Source organism: Meles meles, chromosome 11 (genome assembly GCF_922984935.1).
Source record: "Meles meles chromosome 11, mMelMel3.1 paternal haplotype, whole genome shotgun sequence".
NCBI lineage: Eukaryota > Metazoa > Chordata > Mammalia > Carnivora > Mustelidae > Meles > Meles meles.
The window spans coordinates 4,009,984-4,034,412 of record NC_060076.1 but is presented as its reverse complement, the minus strand read 5'-3'; the positions used below and the strand labels follow the sequence as shown (position 1 = coordinate 4,034,412).

The 24,429-nt window shown below is 43.4% G+C and overlaps 1 protein-coding gene across 6 annotated transcripts in view; it reads right to left on the bottom strand.

The window, feature by feature from the left end:
- SETX (senataxin) overlaps positions 1-24,429 on the bottom strand; it is an 82,733-nt gene that overhangs the window by 20,426 nt on the left and 37,878 nt on the right. For all 6 annotated transcript variants that reach the window (XR_006820693.1, XM_046022019.1, XM_046022018.1 and 3 more), the window contains 8 exons: positions 16,869-16,968; positions 9,765-9,938; positions 7,406-7,638; positions 6,422-6,589; positions 5,742-5,898; positions 2,391-2,492; positions 2,076-2,191; positions 261-332 (listed from right to left, as the gene is read on the bottom strand). Coding sequence is in view for 5 of the 6 variants with exons in the window: in XM_046022019.1 (XP_045877975.1) it covers positions 261-332; positions 2,076-2,191; positions 2,391-2,492; positions 5,742-5,898; positions 6,422-6,589; positions 7,406-7,638; positions 9,765-9,938; positions 16,869-16,968 (1,122 nt within the window). In the remaining variant the exon portion in view is untranslated. The remainder of the gene's footprint in view (positions 1-260; positions 333-2,075; positions 2,192-2,390; positions 2,493-5,741; positions 5,899-6,421; positions 6,590-7,405; positions 7,639-9,764; positions 9,939-16,868; positions 16,969-24,429) is intronic.

Below are 24,429 nucleotides of genomic sequence, written 5' to 3'. Positions count from 1 at the left end.
ACAAGCAGGCAGAGAGGCAGGCAGAGAAAAGAGGGGGAAGCAGTCTCCTTGCTGAGCAGAGAGCCCGATATGGGGCTCGATCCCAGGACCCTGAGACCATGACCTGAGCTGAATGCAGAGGCTTTAACCCACTGAGCCACCCAGGCACCCCATGATAAATAAGTTTTTAAATGTAATTGAGAAAAGCCCATCAGTTGTGTGAAATAATTCATAATAAAGAGAAAGAAAAACGTGGAAAATGCTGCAGGTGAACCACTCACCTCTTTAATTTTAGAAGCTAGTTCTTGCCTCTCTTTTGAAACTTTTGCAATTTCTTCATCTAATTCTTGCCTCTGGAAAAAGCGAGAATGCAATCATTAAAGTTAAAATGAGCATTTTCAAATGCTTTCCAGCTGACTGTCTCGCCTTTCAGGTGACACTAATCTGCCCAAGAGAGGCTCGCTCTTCACCCAGTTCCTTCTCTCTTCCCCGGGAGTCCTGACGCTCGGGCTGGGCCTCGGGCCACACTGGCTCAAACTGGCCCACATGCCACCGTCCAGCCAGGCAGCCCGCAGAGACCCTCCACGGACACCAGCCCTCACACGAACGCAGGTCCCAGGCTGGAGAGCAACCAGAATCCCTGCCAATGGAAGCCCCAACAGCACTGCCCTCGTGACCAGCAGTCCCTGCTGCCTCCAGCGCCCGTTGTGCCTGATGCGCACCCACGCAGCTTATCCAAGCCCTGCTCTTTTGGTCCGAGTGGCCCAACATGGCCCTAGCCCAGGACCCGGAAAGCACTCCCCCCGCAGACCCTAACGAAGACACACACCCCAGGTCCTTCCTCTCTGTCCACACTCTGCCTTGACCTCCCTGTGTGGCCTCTGGAGGAAGGACGTGTACCTCCTGCAGGACCGAGCGTAATGAATGTATCTACTCAGTTTCTCTAGGGTCTGGCACCCTGAGCTCCACTTAAGCGTAGTCTGAGAACAAGCCTTAACACCGTGTGAGACGCTGTTCTGCCCAGTGCGTCCCGTGTGTGCTACTTCTGTCTGCTGAGCAGTCTAACCCCTGGGGCTCACTCCTCCATTAATTTCTGGGTGTTCAAACAGGTTATTTATCACAACCCAGTCATTTCTCTAGCCATAGTGATGGGCAAAGAACAGCCTGGTAAACTATGGCTCACATTCCCTTATATATGTGCACACCCAGGGACTAATCAGACACCCGCCATGTAACTGACATGGACGGTGGGGAATGCAGCCCCTTCTCCTCCTATGGGTTTTCTTTCCTTCTTTCTTTAAGATTTGAGAGAGAGAGAGAGAGAGAGAGAGAGAAACAGTGTGGGCAGTGGGGGAGTGGGGAGGCAGAGGGAGGAGGAGAGAAAGCAGACTCCCTGGTGAACACAGGGCCCGACACGGGGCTCGATCCCACAAACCAAAATCAAGAGTCGGATGCTTAGCTGACTGAGCTACCCAGGAGCCCCTCCCATGGGTTTTCTAAGCTGGGGTGGTGGTACCCACAAACGCTGGCACTTGTCTTCTGCAAGATGAGAAATGCCTGACACACAGAATAATCAAGGCATGGAAAAATGGCATCTGAGCCTCCGGATCAGTCATGCTGAAGATAATCCCTCCCAGAGTTCCTAGGTATATGAGTGAGTGAATTCCCTTTTTGTCTAACTTGGGTTTAACTTGCAACTGAAACATATCTAATAAATTCACTACAGCTTTAATACAAGCCAGACAACAGCAAACTACAGCCTGTGGGCCAAATTCAGCTCACCATCTGTTTTTATAAATAAAGTTTTATTGGAACACAGCCACATCCATTTGTTTATGTATTATCTATCACTACTTTTATGTTACAACAGAGCTGAGTAGCTGAAACAGAGACCATATGGCCTGCAAAGTTTAAATTATTTATACCTTTTCTCTCTAGAGAGCTTTTTAATCCCTAATATAAGGCATATCGCTTTTGTATACATCTTTATACACAAATTATGCTATACCACAATAAAACGATGGTATCAAATACTCATCCCTAGCTTCTGTACTTATCAGCTATTAAAAAATACTCATCAAGAAATGTTTAGGTACCTGCATTTCCCTTCCACCTCGGCATAAAGCACGCTGGCGGGAAAGTTCATCTAGTTGACGATCTAGAAATTCCTTTCTTCTATGCATTTCCTGAACATGAGAAGGTAAGTCTTTTTCTAAAAAAAAAAAAAAAAAAAAAAGAATGATATGACAATTCTCAAAAATACACACATATGCATACACAATGAGAAGGAAAACTAGTTCTCAAAGCAAGGCTATTTCGAGTTTCTCCAAATTACCTTTAATGCCCAACACATTACCTATCACATAAAAGGAAACAGAAGTAACGTTAGTTTGTGCCTTAATGGTACTTACTCATTCTGTGGTTAACTTGGCTATCCAAACTGAATTTTAGGACCTCATTATTAATAGACTTTTCTGGACCGAGACGTACTAAATTTATATCTCCACAGTTTCCTGTTGATAAAAAAATCATACTTAGAGATTAATAAGGACACTGCCAATTTCCACGCGTAGCATCTACTTCTCAGCAAGCATATTAACAATCAGGGAAGGGAACCAACATTAACTATCCAGAACTCCACACCTGAAACTACACTAGAGGCTTCACACACATTAGATATTCACCATCACCCTACGGGGGTACTTACCATTTCCCCCTAATAAAAGCTACAGAGGTTGCATAAACAGGACATTACTAAGTTGAGATTCAGTTATACCAACATTTCTCAAACTATGTTCTGAACACTATTCCATAGTAAAGTACAGTTGGGGAAGGGAGTTAAATAAGACAGATTTCTTAACCACAGGATAAATCAGGTATATAAAGACTTTCATTTATGAATACATACTTGAATTCCCAAGACGGAATCATATTTTACTATCAAATCCTTTTCTATGGAACAGTCACAACAAAGTTTTTGAAACTCTATTCCACATCGTGCTGCTACTCCAGAATCTAAGGGACACAAGGGGCTGGAAACTGTGGAGTAGATAACTGCAAACAGTGGAAATGTCACAGAAGTGGCAGCTAACCACACCTTTATTTTAGGTCGCCATATTTGATATGTTATGTAAGCTAAACATCTCTCACTCCATCACTGGGCTAAATTGCAGCAATCAGCACTGATCCCAGTCTGACACATCACATACTTGTTTGTTTATTGTCCATCTCCTTCCCCGGAATATGGTTTTGTTGTGGTCACTGGCTACAACAGTGGCTGGCAGGGAAGTACAATCAATGTGTACTGAATGAATGAATGACTTACTAAGCAGCTGTCTACAACATATTTTTGTTTCTAGTTCAGCTCAATCTTCTAAATTTGAAGCCACCTTCTCTGGTCAACATTTACTTGAAGGTTTCAAAACTGTTAACTTACTTGTGTTTCCACGAGAAAGGTAAATGAAATTACCTAGACACTCACCCCCTATAAATATCTAGAAATGCTCCATAAATTAAAACAGACTCCTTTAAACTGCAGGGTAAGCTCACAGAAATGGGAAAGAAATTCCTAGGGGCCAAAAACAAAGAGAAAACTCAAAACCAGAGTTGAAAGTCCACAGGCTGCTGAGGCTTCCCCAGGGGAGCAGGATGAGTCAGGGCTGGCACTGTCCAGGTGCTCAGAATTTTTTTTTTTTTTTTTTTTTTACTGTACATTCAATAAAATGCAGATACTTCAGTTTGACAAATGTCTACACTGGAAAAACTACCATTCCAGTGAAGACACAGGAACTCTATAACAGAGGTCTGGATTTTAAAGCCCAATGGAAAGGGAAAGGGCCTGGGAAGAGGTGGAAGGATAAAAAGGAAATGAATCTATCTATGCCTGGACTTAGCTGGGAAAAACTAAATTCTCTTCCAGGACTTTCCAACCCTAGGCCCATGCCACATGTGGATTTAGGGACTAAATACAGAATTCAGGGAATGACAAAGATGACCCAATCAAAATACAGTTGAGAGTTTTAAAATGAGAATACAATGAGCAACTTTATGCCAATATACTTAAAAACCTAAGAGGAGTGTTGATTTTTCTTGAAAAACAACAAATTAGCCCAACTCACTAAAATACAGATACCCGAATAGAACTTTAACAGTTAAGACATTCAGACGGTAGAGTAAAACTTACCCATCTGTCAATAAACAAAGAGCAACCAACAAAACAACACCAAAAACAAATTAATCTTCAAAGAATAGATGATCTCGGTCATATATAAAACATTGCAAAGAATAAACAAAAAATTACCCCCAATTCCATTTTCAAAGTCAGTCTTATAAAAACTAGACAAAGATATGACAAAGAAAAATCACAGGCTGATTTATTCATGAATACTAATTTTAAAATACTAAATTAAGCATTAATAATCAATCTAGCAACGTGTTAAGAAATAATAATACATGACCAAGTTGGCCTTATTCTAGGAATCAAAGATATTTTAACATTAGAAAAACACTGCCATTTACCCCAGTAACAGATTCAAGAAAAAGATTTCATTACCATTTAAACGCATGCAACAAGAAAAATGCACGCAATAAAACCCAACAGCCCTTCATGCCAGAAACCAATGACAAGGGAACTTCTTTATCCCGAGGAGGGTCAACACTAAAGCCCAGAAATCACCAGCATCCTCAATGGCGAGATGTCCAAGGCATTTCTCTCAGGACGCCCAGGACAGCTGGAAGTAGCGGAAAGGAAATGCGGTACGGAAGACCCAAGTTCTCTTCTTGGCCAGAAGACAGCAAATTTTCTCTTAATGAAATGGAAGCTCCAACCCGACGCCCGGCTGGCCCTGTCCTGATCCCGGCCCAGCTGCGCGGGCAGCACACGCCTGCGCGCTCACCTTCCCTCGGCCCGCAGGGAAAGGCACGTTCAAACCACAGCATGCGGAGGCGTCGGAGCTGCTCCTGGGCGTGTGAACTGCTATACCCACTTCTGAGGAGAATTTGGCACTAGTAGAAAACCGAAGATGCGGGAAATCCTTTAGCCCAACCTTTTCTCTCCAAGGTCTACCTGTGGTAGGCCAGCGTTTTTATAAACTCTTGCCCTAGCACGTGAAGTACACCTGACGTCAAAACCCAATACACAACTCACACGCCTCCCCAAGGAAAGAGCAGAGTCCCCGCGCGCCCTCACTGCCTGAAGCTCCCCGGGGAGGGCGGCAAACCAATGCCCAAACCACCCCCTTTGTGGGGCTTATCACATTCCAGCTGTACCGCATGGAGGATCTCTCGCTTCCGGTCCTTTTTGTCGATAGAAACTTCTGCTAGAGTTCCCCACACCCTACCAATTCTTCCCATGGCTAACCCCTAACTGCTCTTCTCCAGGTCTCATCTTAGACATCATCTCCCCCAGGAGCCTTCCCTAACCCTCCCACCACCGAACCAAGGGCCACTGTGAGGTGTCTGAACGTAGCCACGTCTTCCTGCTCTTCCGGAACGTCCAGCTTACACTCTAACTGCTCACTGATTCACTTCCTCACCAGCATCTCTTGGAGGGTTTCACTGCTGAAACCTCAGCACGTAGCACAGGGCCCTGGCAGAGAGTAAATGCTCAATGAAAGTTGCTAAATGAATTGATGAGTACACATGGGCCACAGCCCCAAGCAGAAGTTATTATCAGAACTGGCTTGCCCTCTGGCATTCAGCTGCCAACACTAACCGCTGAGAACAAAACCAAAAACAAATGAAAAGCCATGTAAGTATCATACCCAAAGGATTCTTCTTGTCTTTACATTTTTCTTTAAATTCGAGGATGATTTTTTTCATAAGTTCGTCAACAGCCGCGTTGGAAGGCGCACACACAAGGACACGGTTTTGTTTGATTTTGGCATTGGAGTTTTCATCTGAATGCCCCTTCCTCTGGTTCTACAATTTGACACACACACGCCAAACAGACAGACAGACAAAAGATACTGATGAGCTCTATTACAGAGTTTTCCAGTTTTCTTCTACTTCCATGTGCGTTCGAGAGTTCCCCTTATACACACGTAAAAATAAGTACCAGCGCCTCCGGCTCACACGGACACTGAGACGACCCCGGCAGGACATTTTACCACGGCTTCCCTGAGCCTCGCCTGACTAGCCACTTATTTTACTGCGAACTCAATCCAACCACAATGTAGCCCTGGCGTACATTCCAGCCCGCTCTAACATTCCAGACCATTCTAACCCTGCAGATCAGTGTCACACAGGACAGCATTTTCTGTGGTTTTGTTATCTTTTATACCCTTCTCTCCTTCTGCTACCTCTTTCTCAGACACAGTTCCACAAAGTATCAAAAAGCTACACGAAGTGCGGGCAGAGAGACCTGGAGTAGTTATTTACGGGCCAGTGCATTCGCGTGAAGCGATGCTCTCGGCTAACAGCACCGACCCCTCACGTGCTCTACCTCTGTCAGGAGGCGGTACAGGAGGCCGACAATAGTTTTTGATTTTCCTGTTCCAGGTGGTCCATGTATCAGACAGATCTTGGCAACTGACGGGGAGTGCTTGACCATGGCGTATGCAGTTTCTATCGCTTTCTTCTGGTCTTCGTTGAAGTCTCTTAAGTAGGTGATCTATGTAAAAGACATCAGTGAGAGTGAGTTGCTCCTCCCGGAGTGGCCCAGGGAAGGAAGAAGAGAAAAACTCCACTTGAATTTCTTCTAGCCTTTATCAGACAGAAGCTTTGGTTATGATCAGGCAAGACCGCAAATGATCTTTAATCAACAGAACCAATTTCACTACTACAAAGAAAGTTATTTTAAGTGTCTGTAGAGGTTTCAGCCCATCTACAACTACTACAACTGCATTTTTATTTATGGTTCTTACAAAGAGGATCACAATAAACTGTTCTGCACGTTTCTTCTATTTATTCTTTACTTAGACTGTAAAAAAACATTCAAAGATTTTCTTTCCTAACATTCCAAGATTTTGGATCAGATCTAAGTTCACATCTCGGCTTCACTCATAAGCTAGGTCTCCAAACTCCTAACCTCTCTGAGCCTATGCCTTTCTCATCCATTAAATCGGACACTCCTGGGAGGATGAAAAGTGAATGATACTACACGGAAAGCCCTCGCACCCAACCGCAGTCCCAACACCACCACTTTCCTCTTCCTTCCTTGGAACGAACATACACAGCTCTGACAGGGAGAACAAGTACCCAAGTGAAACGGCAATTTCACTCGTCAATTCTCCATCGATCCTTCAAGTGCAAAAATAACTCTATTAACCTACTGCTACCTCTGAACTGTCACCACCTAACAAGCATTTAAGTAGGATGCTCACTGCACATTTTAGGGCTCCTCTCTAACCATAGTTTCAATTCTTTATTGCACTACGCTTTGTTCCTGAGGTAAGCTGAGTAACAAAACATAGACTTTATGACTCACAATTCTCTCAGACGTTGTAGTTAGTAAATCTTTCGTACAGAAGTCCATAGGGTTTGGATTCAGAACGGCTCTGGCCAGTTGGTTCCGTCCACTCAACAAAGACATGGCTTTCAACTTCCTTTGTGTAGTTACCAGAGAACTGATCACAATGCATTTCACGAGCTCATTTAAATTGACTGGCAAATTATCTTGAGTCTGGATGGAAAGGGAACACTCAGATTTCCCATTGCGCACTATTGTCAAGAAGGAGAAAAAGCAATTTCAGTTACCAGTGAATAATACTGTCCAGCTAAAATAAGATTATTCAGAATTATGTACTTTTATAATTCATGTCTTTTGTATGACATATTGTTCAAGAATTCACTCAAATGGTTACTGAATGGTTCCTAAGAACCAGGCAATTCTTTCCTAGAAGAGGGAAGCAGATAACCAAGCAAACACATCAGCAGTGAGGAGCAGCGTGAAGAAAGAAGAGAAAAGGGGGCGCCTGGGTGGCTCAGTGGGTTAAGCCTCTGCCTTCGGCTCAGGTAATGATCTCAGGGTCCTGGGACAGAGTCCCACATCAGACTCTCTGCTTGGTGGGGAGCCTGCTTCCCCCTCACTCTCTGCCTGCCTCTCTGCCTACTTATGTTCTCTTGCTCTCTCTGTCAAATAAATAAATGAAATCTTCAAAAACAAGAAAGAAAGAAAGAAAGAAAGAAAAGCAGAGAAAGGGATGACAACGTGATAAGACCGCGCCTGAGCAGAAACTTGAAATAAATGAGAAAACCACACCCTTATCCGGGGAGAGGGTATTTACTGGCAAAGCCCATGAAGCAAGGGTGTGACTGGAGTATTCCAGGACAGGGATAAGCCTTGCTGCGAGAGAGTCAGAGAAGAGCACGGGGCTCCATTTTACAGGGCTCTGCAGACCACGATACTGACTGAATGTTACCTCAAGTCAGGTAGAAAGCCCCAGAGCAGCGCTGTACTGGGGAGGGACATGCTTGAAGTCACACAGTAGCAGAATCACTCTTACTGTGGGCGAAGATGGAATTGCAAGGGGCAAAGCTCAGAAGCAGACAAGCCACCAGGAGGCAGTGCAGGGGACGGCTGCGCGGACCCGGATGCAGAAGCCGACGCATGGCTTGGATCCTGGATACTTCGCGAAGAAGTCAACGTGATTTCCTGATGAATTACACGCAGGGTGTGAGACAAAGAAAACATCAAGGACGCCTGGGGCTTGGGGTCTGAACAACTAGAAAAACGCAGGCCCCACGTGCTGACGTGGGAAAAACAGAAGGAACAGCAGACGTCAGGCAGACAACCAAGTGCTTCCTTTGGTTTTTTCGTCTAACAGATGCAAGTGGAGAGGTCAGACAGTGGGATGCTTGAGGAGCTAGAGGGACAATACTCAGAAACAGAAATCTGGTGCATGTCGCCATTTGCAAGAGTCAAAGCACGTACTGAGCTATATATCCCTTCGGCTACTCGCCCAAATGCAATCTACGGAAGAGCTGCGCTGGACCACACTCGCAGTGCGGCGCGCCAGGTATGGTGCGGCATGACCATGAACTCCAAGGAGCTTTGTTTTTAAGACCAGTTGCAAAAAGGTGAAGGAATAATGAACTCAGGTTCTTGTGACATAACTGAGACTAAGAAAGCAGCAATGTTAAAAAGGCCTCTTGGCATTCAATGAAGAATGTGGGCGACCCTGCGGTCAAACAAACGCAGGTTCCGTTTCCGGGCCGACCGCACGATACTGAGCATGCCCCTGGGTGAGCGCTGAAGCCCTGAGCCTTCCTTTCCTGATGAGCAGAGAATACACAACTCTTACCGCTTTGCAAGGCTTTGAGGAAGACGATAAAAGAGCGCAGGAAGGACAGGGCACGCGGCCGGGCACAAAGCAGGTGCTGCCCTTACTTCTGTGATGCTACTCCCAGAACGGTCCCTACAGCACCAGGGATGGGAGCAATGGAAACAGCAAAATCCTCAAGTTGCCTTGCAGTCCCTGACGTGTTTGGTCTTCTCACTGATACTTAGCCACGACATCAAGGTTGTGATTTAAGAGACAGAAAAACAGCTGGTTTGCAAACTGTTGTTTAATAACAAACCCAACGACAGATGAAGGAATGTGTCAGAAAAAGAGGACATTACAAAAGAAAGCTTTTAAATCGTAAGTCTAGCCCAGTAAGTACTGGGCCTTTCCCAGGTAAGTCTAGAAAAACTAAACAAGGACTCTGGAAGGCAAGTAACCTGGCAAACACACGTCTCGAACGCGCACAACAAGTGCGCGGCTGGTAAGGCACAGCTCCGAGGGGAATTAAAACATGAGCTTATATCGCACAGATTCCTCTTCACAGTCTCGTCATCTACTTACTGACTGAAGTGCGGCGAAACTTATGAATGTAAGCGCAATAGTAATCACGGAGATCTTCCAAGTGATTTCTCTCTGTATCTTTATTCTCTCCGTTTTGTCTTTCGGGAATCAAAAACACCAAATCATTTTCCTTTGGATGAAGTTGTTTAGTGAGTTCACATTCCTCAAGATGAACTACGAAACAATAAGAAGTTGGCATTGATTCTAACAGAATTATTTTAAATGAGATTAACTTAAAGGATATTAAACCCTTGTACTAAGTTCAACCAAGAATACAGCACAAGACGTTGTAATATACTTCAAAGTAAAACTCTGAGTCCGTCAACATTCTCAAATACAGATTATATATATAGTATTATAAAATGCTTCTTAACCATGGCTAAAAAGGGGACACTTGAGTGGCTCAGTGGGTTAAGCCTTTGCCCTCAGCTCAGGTCATGATCTCAGGGTCCTGGGACTGAGCCCCCAACCTGGCTCTCTGCTCAGCGGGGAGCCTGCTTCCCCCTCTTTCTCTGCCTGCCTCTCTGCCTACTTGTGATCTCTCTCTCTGTCAAATAAATAAATAAAATCTTTACCAAAAAAATGGCGAAGAGGCCAAAATAAAATCATAATATTCAAAAGCAGTTAGTAAATTTCCTTTCCTTAAAGTTTCAGTTTTTAACCAAGAAATTCTTTTTTGTTCCTCACTTTCAAAATCCCAGAAGAATACCCCAAAACAGATCCAAGGACATGTAAGAAATCGGAGCCTACTTGTGGCATTTCAAACAAGGGGGGGAAAGGCTAGTTGTAAACGACTGGGCTGGGAAAACAGCGAGTATTACAACAAAAAAGCTGAGCACCAACCACCAGGCCCAGTAACAGTAGAACGAACTAAAATATGAGGCACGGGGTTTAGTTAGACAGAACCAGTAACTCCAGACAAGATTTTAAAACACAGCAGGTATGGAGCGCCTGGGGGGCTCCGACTCAGGTGTTGACCTCAGGGGTCCTGGGATGGAGCCTGGCAGCGGGCTCCCTGCTTAGAGGGGAGTCTGCTTCTCCCTCTCCCTCTGCCCCTCCCCCTGCTCATGCACACGCCCTCTCTCTCAAAATAAAGAAAACCTTTTTAAAGCAATAAATAAAATCTGGCAGGCAAGAACGATCAATGGGAAGATATCAGAGAGCAATCACAAGAGTGAAGAACTACTATGCTGAGACGCAGAAGAAGGTGGAAATCCAGTAGAGGCGGTCCTGTCATGTCCCTACAGACATGTGAACCGTTCTTGGGGTGATAGCCAAGAGGCCAGGCCATACCTGCGACAGCCTTGTCGGACTGAAAAAAACAAACACTGGAGTCCAGGGCCTGTACAGAGTGGGAGCGGGGACCCAGGCACCTCTACATGCTTCACACTGGGACTATGAAGGAGGCCTCGGGACTACGCCCCAGGATGAGGAAGCAGCAAACCTGCCTTGACATGGGCGACAGCCCAGCGTCCGAGCAGCTGGGCACTTTAGAAACGCCCGCCCGCCCCTCCAACCAGATCTGGATGACCCCACATCACAGGTGCCCCAGAAGTCTGGCAGAATCAAAGGAAAATCCTCTTTGGAGGAAGACAGTATCACCCCAGGCCTCAACTTAGTTTTATAAGTGACTTCCCAAATGACCAGCACTCAGCAGAGATAAGCAAGGCACACAGAGAGAAGGAGCACAGCAACCGGCAGGATCATAAAGCACCAAGGACGGTCCTGGCGCTGCAGATGGCATCTCACACAGCTTACAAGGTTTGGCCTCACCTACGGAGACACTCAAAACAGCTACTAAAACTATAGATTTGGGGCGCCTGGGTGGCTCAGTGGGTTAAAGGATCAACAACTCAGCTTCTTCAACAAACAATTTACAAAGGGGTAAAAAAAAAGGCAGAATGAGAAAATTACAGTTCAAAAAGACATCAACTAGCGTTAATGTGTGGACCTAACTTGGACCTTATTTCAAACTGACTGAAAAAAATTGTTATTTATAATGAAATTAGAAATTTGAACACTGACTAGCTATCGGACATGAAGGGATAACTTAATATTTTAGCAATAAAATGTTATCTTATTATAAAATCTTAGAGGTCTGCATCTTTTAGAGAAATTCACGGAATTACAAATGACGCTCCAGCCTCACAAAAATCAAACCAAAGAAGATCTGCAAAACCTCTCCATCAGAGACTCTAAAACATGACTGAAAATGAACCAAAGTAACTGGCTATAACTCTTATTCACAAATTAGAAAATTATTAGAAAGATGTCAATTCTCAAAAAAAAAGATGTCAATTCTTGCCCAATTTCCCCATTTTTTCCTCTAAAATTTACATGGGAACTCAGACAGACAAGAAGAGCCAAGGCACTCTGAAGGCAAAACCAGGTAGAAGGACTATTCAGTGGCTTTTAAGACGCATTAGAAGCTGGACTAAGTAATGAGGCGATGTGATGTGGGCACGAGGGCAGGCAAACGGTCCAATGAAGAACAGAGCCGAGAAAAGAAATCCATGAGTCAAGCGGACACTAGATTTACGGCAAATAGGGCACTGCAGAGCATGGAGAGGATGGTTTTTTCAAGAAATAATACTGGGATGACCACAACTCCATTTGGAAAAAAAATGAGACATGACCCCTACACATCCCATTCATGCGTAAAAATAAATTCCAGGTCAACAAAACAATGAACTCTCTAGAAAAGGGGCTGAAAACTTTCTGTGAAGAGCCAAACTTCTTCTTTGCAAGCCACATAGAGGGTCTGTTGTATATTCACCATCTTTTTTTCAAAGTTCTTTGGGGCACCTGGGTGGCTCAGTCGGTTAAAGCATCCCAAGGTCCTGGGATCAAGTCCTGCATCATATTCCCTGCTTGACAGGGAGTCTGCATCTCTCTCTCCCTCTGCCCCTCCTGGCTCATGCATCCTCTCTCTCTCAAATAAATAAAATCTTAAAAAAATGTATCTTTAAAAACATAAAAACCTTACTCTAGGGCAGTACAAAAACAGGATATGGGGTAGATCTGCAAGCTGGAGTTTGCAGACACCTGTTCTAGATGTTAAGATAATACATTTATGATCTGCAGCAGGGAAAGGTTTCTTAAATGAGGCACAGAACACTAACCATTAAAAAAAAAAAATAGAGAGGGGCATCTGGATGGCTCACTCAGTCCATTGAGTGTCCAACTACTGATCTCAGCTCAGGTCTTGATCTCAGGGTTGTGAGTTTAAAAAGAAAAAAAAGATGGGGCGCCTGGGTGGCTCAGTGGGTTAAATCCTCTGCCTTCGGCTCAGGTCATGATCCCAGGGTCCTGGGATCGAGCCGGAATCCGTCGGGCTCTCTGTTCAGCGGGGAGCCTGCTTCCTCCTCTCTCTCTGCCTGCCTCTCTGCCTACTTGAGATCTCTGTCTGCCAAATAAATAAGTAAAATTTAAAAATAAATAAATAAATAAAAAGAAAAAAAAAGATGCATTTGCTATGTTAAAAATAAATTCTAGGGGCATCTGGGTGGCTCAGTGGGTTAAGCCTCTGCATTCGGCTCAGATCATGATCAGGATCCTGGGATCGAGCCCCGCATTGGGCTCTCCCCCTCTGCCTACTTGTGATCTCTCTCTGTCAAATAAATAAGTAAAATTCTTTTTTTTTTTTAAGATTTTATTTATTTATTTGACAGACACAGATCACAAATAGGCAGAGAGAGAGGAGGAAGCAGGCACCCCACTGAGCAGAGAGCCCGATGTGGGGCTCGATCCCAGGACCCTGGGATCAATGACCTGAGCTGAAGGCAGAGGCTTTAACCCACTGAGCCACCCAGGTGCCCCTACGTAAGTAAAATTGTTTAAAAAAATAAATAAATAAATAAATAAATAAATTCTAGAGATGCCTGGCTGGCTTGTTCGGGGGAGCATGCAACTCTTGATCTTGGGGTCAGGAGTTTGAGCCCCACACTGGGTGTACAGATGACTTACATAAATAAATAAAATTCTTAATAGGAATACAGCTTTTAAAGACATCAGTGAGAGTCAAAATGCAAGCCAAACTGAGAGAATGGTGTGTATCCAGATCATATAAGGAACTCCTACAAATCAGTAAGAAAGAGGTAACAGAAAATTAACAATAACTTTGAACAGGCACTTCCCGAAGGAGATTACTGAACCATCTACTAAATCATGAAAAGGGGCTCACCCTCACCGGAAACAAGGGTATGACAAAATAAAACCACAAAGGCCATCAATACAAACATGACACATGGGTAAGACTAACCTGGCAGTCCATACAAACGTGCTGGTGAAGGCCTGGAACCACGCGACTTCCCGCACAGTCGGTGGGTGTGATGCTGAACAGGCCAGGCGTGACCTAGTCAGCCTGAACACACACATACCCAGAGACTCCACAGTCCACCTCTGGACAGGACTCAACAAAATGCCGTCACACCAACACTGAGAGGAACATCACAGTGGCACTGTTCATGAAATGCTGCGTCACAGACGTGACACAGCGCACCCGAGGCTGCTGTCCTTAGAACGGTCTGTATACAAGGGTGGCCCCTGGCATGTGGGATCCTCGATCCTGGGATTATCATTTGCTAATGAGAATGGCTCGCTGTGCCTCAAGTGTTTGCAAAAAGAATACGGTCCGTGCCAAACGCCTGCTATCCTCCTAAAGTCAGGACCTGAGGCCGGGCAGAGGGTGTTTCGGGCACTGAACCTCCAACAAGCTTCCCCAGTAGGTAACATTCTGCAAGCCATGCATCGTGCAGCTCATTACCAGGAAGTAAAGTACACTGCATGTGACTCTACCGGGAAAGGCCTCTCAGGCTTCCTCCTGGTGTCGTCCGCCCTTCACCCCAATGTGCTTCTCGCCTTGCTGATTCTGCTTTGTAGCCTCGTACCGTAACAGTCACAACCATGAGCACATGTCAATTCCTGTGAGCTGTCCTAGTGAATCACTGGACGTTGTGATGCCACCCAGGTTGTTAAAGATGTTAAAGAGTAGACACTATGATCAAGATAATGCCAGATAAATTCGTGATTTCAATATTTAAAAGAAATACAAAACTACTATGAGAAATACCAGACTTAGGCCTGGGTGGCTCGGTGGGTCGAGCGTCTGCCTCTGGTTCTGGTCAGGATCCCAGGGCCCTGGGACTGAGCCCCACATTGAGCTCCCTGCGCAGCAGGGAGTCTGTTTCTCCCTCTGCCCCATCACCACCCCCACTCCAATGCTGGAGAACACTCTTGCTCACAAAAATAAATTTTAAAAATCTTAAAAAACAACAAAAAACAAAAACAACAAAAACTCAAAGTCAGAACCATAAAGAAATTAGTACAGTTTTGAACATGTGTAGAAACCATGCCCCCAAATCAGTAACAAACTGTGAAAAGCAATTTACCACGCACATACATTAAGAAGAAAACAACATCCCTAACAAAAAAAAAGGTGGGGGCGGGGGAAGCCTGGGTGGTTCAGTAGGTTGAGTGATCAACTTTGGATTTCGGCTTCGGTCCTGATCTCAGGGTCATGGGATGGAGCCCCGCAGAGAAGGGAGTCTGCTTCTGTCCCTCTTCTGCTCCTCCTGCCCCTCCCCTCACTCTTGCACTCTCTCTCAAAATAAATAAAATCTTCAAAAAAAAAAAAAGGGAAGGAGGAGGAGGAGGGGCAGAGGGCGTGAACAATTATCCCCACATTCCCCTCACTAACAATACTCCTGATCAAAAAAGATCTGGGAACAAAATTACAACTTCAGATGAGATAGACTTTACATACATAAAACTGGAAAACAAAGTTGAAGCTAGCAAACAAGGGAGGTGTACATTCTTACATCTTCCTGTTAAAAGTGAAACTGATATTCCTTTCCATAGGCAGAGCCAACATGGAACAAGTCTTAAAATATGCACACTGTTTGACCTAGTGTTCATAACAGGGAAAACTATAAACAATGTACATGTCTAACTAGACTCGACTGGTTAAGTGATTTGTAGAATATACTTACAATGGAATAACCACAAATATTAAATATACTGTTATTTAGTAACTCTGAAAAGATACAATATCTTAAATAAAATTAAGTAAAATGTAAGTTTCATGGAGGCAGGAATCTTACGTTTTCCTCACAGCTACATACCTAGCATCTAAAATCATATCCTATTAGGTACTATAAAGATAACCAACATTTGCTGGATGAATGACAAATGTCATGAACATACAGGTAAATGACCCTACGACACTCACATACACACAATTCACACTGGTGAGCAGACCGGTGAGTCTCTCCGTAAGATACACACTACGATTTTCATAGGACTATCTTGGAATGATTGGAATTGGTGATACTTATTTTTCTGCTAATATTATTACAGTGTCCTACAATGAACATATAGTACCTTTCCCCCAAAATATACACACACGTGCTTTTTATCTTAACTGCCTCTATGGCGCAGGATGGACTGGAGGTTAGAGGGGGAGGCAAAAGAGGATTTATACTTCTTGTTTTAGAGAGTTCTGAATGTTTGGTTGATTAATAACTAATGTCTAAGTGTGATGTGTTTCAGCAATGATGAGATGAGAAAATAGGAAGATTTACTCAGAATCTATCAACACTATTATTTGGGGACGCCCTCCCCCAACCAATCTTGTCAAGCTCCCTTCACTCTCCGTCTCTTCCATGTCCAGCTTCCACTCTGGCCTGTGGTACTCTAACTACAGAATGGTTAAAACCATGAATTTTATATTCATAACTGTCCCAGTAATTATTCTAATTACGACTTTTTTCCTCGAAGATTTTATTTATTCATTTGACAGAGACAGTGAGATCGGGAACACAGGCAGCGGGAGTGGGAGAGAGAGAAGCAGGCTCCCCGTTGAGCAGGGATTCCAATGTGGGGCTCAATCCTAGGACCCTGGGATCATGACCTGAGGCAAAGACAGCCGCTTAACGACTGAGCCACCCAGGCACACCTCTAATTAAGACTTAAAACATTCCTTTTAAGAGGTTACAAATTCAGCTTAGGAAACCTATGTCCCAGAAAATTCAAATGAGGATAAGGTTTCCTCAAACAGAAATCTCCAATTATTATATATTTCAAATTACAGAAGAAAGAACTTACCCACAAACTCCCAGTATTTTTTATAATCAGCAGGAAATTTGCGTAAATGCAACTGATAGAATTTCTCTTTGTTTGGAGAGCTGACCCATTCCTGAGCCACCTACACAAAGTAAAAAGGCATATTAAGAGAGCAAAAACATTCTGGAAAGCCAATTCTAAACAGCAACTTCCCCGAACATGTAACAAATAAAGCCCAGAACCTAAATTCCCAACTGGCAGAACATGAAAAATTCATTTGTGACTTCTGATTTCCAGTTTGGCATGTAAGGAACTTAGAAGTCACTACTTGATCCTAATGAGTAAAAAGCAAGCTAAAAACTCAGCCCTCCCCATCATCACAAGTGACAGGAGCACAAAGCTCAGGGCCAGGAGAGGAAACACTTAACTAGAACTGATGGGCTGCTTCAGGCTCAGTGTGGACAGCTCTGAGAGATAACTACTCGAGGGGGAACACATCTTAAGGGGGACCCCCACACTTTGTTGAGTTCTACCTCTAAGGAGCCCTTCTGGCTCTCACAGTGAGTAATGGAGAAAATCCAGCACAAGGAGGAGGAAATAAACCATTCTGAAATATATCAGAACATTTCGATCTTAATGAGGCTTGATCTTGGAGAAAGTCTCTCTCTCTCTCTCTTTTTTTTTTTTTAATATTTTATTTATTTGACAGAGAGAAATCACAACTAGGCAGAGAGGCAGGCAGAGAGAGAGGAGGAAGCAGGCTCCCTGCGGAGCAGAGAGCCCGATGCGGGGCTCGATCCCAGGACCCTGGGATCATGACCTGAGCCGAAGGCAGAGGCTTTAACCCACTGAGCCACCCAGGCGCCCCTGCAGAAAGTCTCTTATTACCAGAATACTTCAGGGAAGAAAAATAACCAACTACAGCCCATTCTGGCCATCCAGTCCCCCCTAGGGAGGTGGGGGGAACTGAGAAGCATGTATATGGTTCATAGTCCAGGAGCCAAACCTCCCCAGAAGACTGAGAGGCTATCACAGTATTAGAGAAAGGGCTCCCTCCTCCACAACTTACCACATTACCAAAGGCCTACTTACTGCTGACTCTTCCTTTCACCTACATCAAGTCCACCTTACAACAAAAATTGTAAGGCACACTCAACAAAGGCCAGAAACAGAGACTGAATAAGCATCAGAATCAGAGATAGATACGGCAAGAATGTTGAAATTACCAGACCGGGAAATTTTTTTAAAAACTGTAATTAATATACTATGTATTTAATGGAAAAAGTAGAGCATGCGAGAAATGATAATGGGGGTGGCCTGGGTGGCTCAGTCATTTAGGCATCCAACTTTTGATTTCAGCTCAGGTCATGATCTCACAGTTGGGAGATCAAGTCCTGCCTTGGGCTCCATGCTGGCCATGGAGCTTGCTTAAGATTCTCTCTCTCCTTCTCCCTCACTCTATTAAAAAAAAAAAAAGATAATAATGTAAATTCTTTTTTCTTTTTTTTAAAAAGATTTTATTTATTTATTTGACAGACAGAGATCGCAAGGAGGCAGAGAGGCAGGCTGAGAGAGACAAGGAAGCAGGCTCCCTACTGAGCAGAGAGCCCGATGCGGGGCTCGATCCCAGAACCCCAGGACCACGACCAGAGCCGAAGGCAGAGGCCCCAACCCACTGAGCCACCCAGGCACCCTGATAATGTAAATTCTAAGAATCAAAAGAAATGCCAGAGATCAGGAAACACTGACAGAGATGAAGGATGAGGTCTCTCGTGGGCTGGTCAGGAGACTGGACACAGCTGAGGCAAGAAGTGCTGAGCTTGAGGATCTGGCAAGAGAAACCATCAAAGCTGCGAGGCCAGGAGAACAAAGACCGGGGGACAAGAACAGAATACCCAAGAACTGCGGGCAAGGGCCAAAGAAATGGCACAACCAGGAGCAGGAGCGGAAGGAACAGAAGCAAGACCTGAAGCGATCATGACTGAGAGTTTCCCCCAAATTAATGTCTGACACCGAATCACAGATCCAGAAAGCTCAGAGGACACCAAGCAGAACAAATGAAAAAACTATACATAGGCGTACTGTACTCATACTTCAGAAACCTGAAATAGCAAAGATAAAAAAATCATGAAAGAAATCAGTGGAGAAAAACATCCTACCTACTGAGCAGAAAAGGTAAGAATAAGAATTACATCTAATTTCTCAGAAACCATGTAAACAGGAATCAAGTGGAGCAAATATTTAAACTGTTCAGAGAAAAAAACCTACCATCCTAAAACCCTGAACCCTACAAAATTATTCTCCGTAAGTGAAGGAGAATTAAAGGCTTTCTCAAAGAAAAATGGAGGGTATAAGGAAAAGCATATTGGTCAGAAACTGGGATCTACAGAAACAAAGAGCATCAGAGAATAAGTGAAGGCGAAATTAAAACCTTTATGTTTCTTATTCTTAACTAGCCTAATAGTTTATTCAAAATAATAGCAATGATTTATTCAATCATGTACGTTTATGTGTGTATATATGCTTATGTATGGTTACACATAAGCGAAACAAACGCCAGTAACGATGCAAGGGATGGGAGGGAAGAGCTGGTAATACTCCGTTGTTATAATGTATTTACACACCCATGAAGTGTTACCTCCAAGTGGACTCGGATTAGTTGTGAATATGTATTGTAGGCTCTAGGGCAAGCACTAAAAAATGTAAAGAATAATTGATATGCTAAGGAGAAAGAGAAAATGGCATTATATAAAATGCTCAGTTAAAACCACAATGGCAGGGGCGCCTGGGTGGCTCAGTTTTTCAGTGTCTGCCTTCAGCTCAGGTCATGATCCCAGCATCCTGGGATCCTGCATGGGGGGGGAGGGGGGGAGCTCCCTGCTCAGTGGGAAGCCTGCTTCTCCCTCTGCCATTCCTTTTGCTTGTGTTCCCTCTCCTGCTGTCCCTCTCTCTGTCAAATAAATAAAAATCTTTAAAAAAAAAAACAACAAAAAAACACAATGGCAGGGAGGCACATGGGTGGCTCAGCTGGTTAAGTGCCCAACTCTTGATTTCAGCTCAGGTGATGATCTCAGGGTTGTGAGACTGAGTCCCACCCTGGGCTGGATGTGGAGCCTGCTTAAGATTCTCTCTCCCTCTGCCCCTCCCCACCCCTGCTCATGCCCGTGCTCTCTTATTCTAAAAAAAAGGAAAAAACAGTAGAAATTAATCCACTTATATCAACAGTCACCTTAAATGTCAATGATTAAATACACCAAATAAAAGATAAATTGTCAGACTGAATCAGAAAACAAGACCCAACTATACACTGTCTACAAGAAACTGACTTTAAAAGTAAAGACACATTAAGGAGTAAAGTAAAGGGATGGAGGAGCATCTGAGGGACTGTGGGTTAAGCATCCGACTCTTGGTTTCAGCTCAGGTTGTTAATCTCAGGGTTGTGAGATAGAGCCCCACGTCAGGCTCTGTGCTCAGCACAGCCTACTTAAGATTCTCCCTCTGCCTATCCCCCACCCCAGCCTGCGTGCTCTCAATAAATCAATCTTTTAAAAAATTTTTTTTTAAAGTAAAGGGATAGAGAAAGATAACCATCCTAACAGTAGCAGAGAGGAAATCGTAGCACACAAGGCAATTTCCGTGTATTTCTTAACACCACTGCACCTGCCGGTAGATGCCATTTCCAGTGGAAATAACTAACATTCAAATAACATGCCCAAAGCAATATAGCTAGTAACTGGTCAGAGAGAATTTTTTAAAAAAACTTATTATCTACATCTTCTAACAAACACTTGAAGGAACAAAGAAAGAAGAGAGAAAAGCAAAAGAGGGAGTAGTTATATTAACTTCCGGCAGAGCAGATCTCAAGGCAAGGAAAGTTCTCAGGGATGAAGAGGGGCATCATGTGAGGGACAAGTCAGTCAGCACTCCAAGACACATGGGTCCATGTACCTTACATGGGTAAGAAGACACAATAAGCCTTCATACGTGTGTGCCTAGCAAAAGAGAATCAAAATAAGTGAGGCAAAAACTGATAGAACTGCAAGAAAAAATTAACTATTTTTACACTCTTATCAGAAATGGACAGATCTAACAGGCAGAAAATTAGGAAAGACAGCTGAACTCAAAAGCGCCACCAATCAACCAGATACAAATGAAATCTACAGACTACTCCACAACAGTAGCAGAGCATACATTCTTTTCAAGCTCACATGGCAGAACAGACCACATCCACTTAAACAAATTTAAAAGGACAGAAATCATACGTTGTCTGTTTCGGACTATAACAGAATTAAACTAGAAATCAACAACAGAGATAACTAGAAAAGCCCAACGTATCTGGAGATTAAACAACACATTGTTAAGTAACACACGGTCAAAGAAATTTCAAGAGAAATTTGAAAAATACACTGAACTAACTGAAAGTGAAAAACACAACTTGTGAAAAGCAGACGCAGTGCTTAAAGGGAAGTTTATCGGGGTGCTTGGGTGGCTCAGTGGGTTAAAGCCTCTGCTCTCGGCTCAGGTCATGATCTCAGGGTCCTGGGATCGAGCCCCACGTCGGGCTCTCTGCTCTGCAGGGAGCCTGCTTCCTCCTCTCTCTCTGCCTGCCTCTCTGCCTAGTTGTAATTTCTCTCTGTCAAATAAAATATTTAAAAAAAAAAAAAAAAGGGAAGTTTATCCACACAATGCATATATTAGAAAATCAGTAATCTAAGCTTCCACCTTAGGAAACCAGAAAAGAAAAGCGAATTAAATTTAAAGCAAACATAAAAAGAGAAATAATAAAAGAGCAGAAATCAATGAAATTGAAAATAGGAAATCAGTAAGAAAAATCAATGATACCAAAAGCTGGTTCTTTGAAAAGATCATAAAAATGGTGAGCCTCTAGCCAGGCTGAGGGAAAAAAAGACACAAATTTCCAATATCAGAAATGAAATAAGAGACATCACTATAGATCTCACAGACACAAAAATGGTAACAAAGAAATATTATGAACAACCCTATCACCACAGACTTGATAACCTAGGTAAAATGGACCTATTCCTAGAGAGAAATAATCTGCCAAAATTCACACAAGAAATAGATAACATGAACAAGCCAACATCTATTAAAGAAATTCAATCAATAAAAAAAGGAACCTTCTGAAACAGAAAATACCCAGGCCAGCTGACTTCACTGGTGAATTCCACCAAATTTTTGAGGAAGAAATTATACTAATTCTTTATGATCTCTTCCGGAGTACAGAAGCAGTAGAGTAGTCCCTAACTCATTCTATGAGACCAACACTTTACCCGAATACTAAACCAGACAGACATTACAGGAAAAGAAAACCATAGCTCAGAATCTCCAACATAAGTAAAAATCCCCACCAAAACATTAGCAAATGGAATCCAACGATGTATAAAAAAGAATTACACAGCACAACAACGAAGTGCAATCAACCCCAGGCATGTAAGACTGGTTTATCATTCGATAATCAATTAATGTAATCCATACCATCAACAGACTAGCAAGGCTGCACGATATAAGCTAAAGTACAAAAATATTTCATATGTACTAATAAGAAATAAGTCGAGTTTGAAATATATCATCATGCACATTAGCACTCCCCAAAATGAAATATTTAAACATAAATCTAACAAAATACATGTAGGAGCTATATGAGAAAAACCACAAAACTGATGAAAAATATCAAAGGACTAAATAAACAAAGGTATTCCATGTTCAAAGAGTCAATATTGTCTAAATGTGAAAAATTCTTCCCAACTGGATGTATAAATTCAATGCAATCCCAATAAAAATCCCAGCAAAGTATCAACAGACTGATTTTGAAGTTTATATGGAGAGGCAAAACATCCAGAGTAGCTAACACAATACTGAAGAACAAAGTAAGAGGACCCAATTTCAAGATTTACCATAAAGCTACAATAATCAAGATGTGTGGTACGGATGAACGAATAAACAAGGAGATCAATGCAACAGAACAGAGAGCCCAGAAACAGACCTGCATAAATGATCTAACCCCAGTCAACGGGTCAAAGGAGCAAGAAACAATGCAACAGAGCAAAGACGATCTCTTTCAACAAACAGTGCTAAACATCTGGGCACCCCCCAAAACGAAGGTAGACACAGATATTACACCCTTCAAAAAATTATCTTAAAATAGATCAGAGATCTAAATGTAAAATGCAAAACTATAAAGCTCCTAGAAGGTAGCACAGGAGCAAACCTAGAGAATTTTGGGTATGGTGACGACTTTTCGGATGTAACATCAAAGGCATGACCCGTGAAAGAAAGAACTGATGAGCTGGACCTCATTAAAAAGTTCTGCTCTGAGGAAGACAATGTCAAGAGAATGAGAAGAGAAGACACAGACCTGGAGAAAATACTTGCAAGAGATACACCTGATAAAGGACTATTACCCCAAATTTATAAAGAACCCTTAAAACTTAACAATAAGAAAATCACCCAAAAATGGGCAAAAGACCTGAAGAAACACCTCCCCAAAGAGGATATACAATGGCAAATAAACACTGGAAAAGATGTCCACAATCCTATGCGATTAGAGACTGAAGACTAAAATGAGATGCCACTAAATGACTATTAGAATGACCAAAATCCAAAACACTGATACCACCAAATGCTGAGGAGGACATGGAGCAATGCAAAGTCTCATTACTGGTAGAAATGCAAAATATGTACCTTAAGCCACTTTGGAAGGCAGCTGCTTCTTTTTTTTTTTAAAGATTTTATTTATTTAGGGGCGCCTGGGTGGCTCAGTGGATTAAGCCGCTGCCTTCGGCTCAGGTCATGATCTCAGAGTCCTGGGATCGAGCCCCGCATTGGGCTCTCTGCTCCGCAGGGAGCCTGCTTCCTCCTCTCTCTCTGCCTGCCTCTCTGTCTACTTGTGATCTCTCTCTCTGTCAAATAAATAAATAATAAAATCTTAAAAAAAAAAAAAAAAGATTTTATTTATTTATTTGACAGACAGAGATCTCTAGTAGGCAGAGAGGCAGGCGGAGAGAGAGGAGGAAGCAGGCTCCCCGCCGAGCAGAGAGCCCGATGCGGGGCTCAATCCCAGGACCCCGGGATCATGACCCGAGCGGAAGGCAGAGGCTTCAACCCACTGAGCCACCCAGGCGCCCCTGGAAGGCAGTTTCTTACCGAACCTATAATACACCTTTATGCAGCAACTGCACGTGCATTTACCTAAATGGACTGAAAACTTACACACATTAAAAAGCCGCACATGTTTATAGGAGCTTTAGTCCTAACTGTCAAAACCTGGAAGTGACCAAGACGCTGTTCAGTAGGTGAGCAGATCAATGAACTCAAGTACATCTAGACAAGGGCTATGTTACCCAGCACTTAAAAGAAGTGACCTGTTAAGCCATAAAAAGATCTGGAGGGAACTTTAGATGCATATTAAATGAGAGATGGGGAGCCTGGGTGCCTCAGTCAGTGGAGCTTCTGACTCAGTTTCAGCTCAGGTCATGATCTCAGGGTCAAGGGACTGAGCAGCACGTTAGGCTCCATCTGGGCACAGAGCCTGCTTAAGATTGTCTTCCTCTCCCCCTCTTCGCTACCCCCCACTCACGTGCGT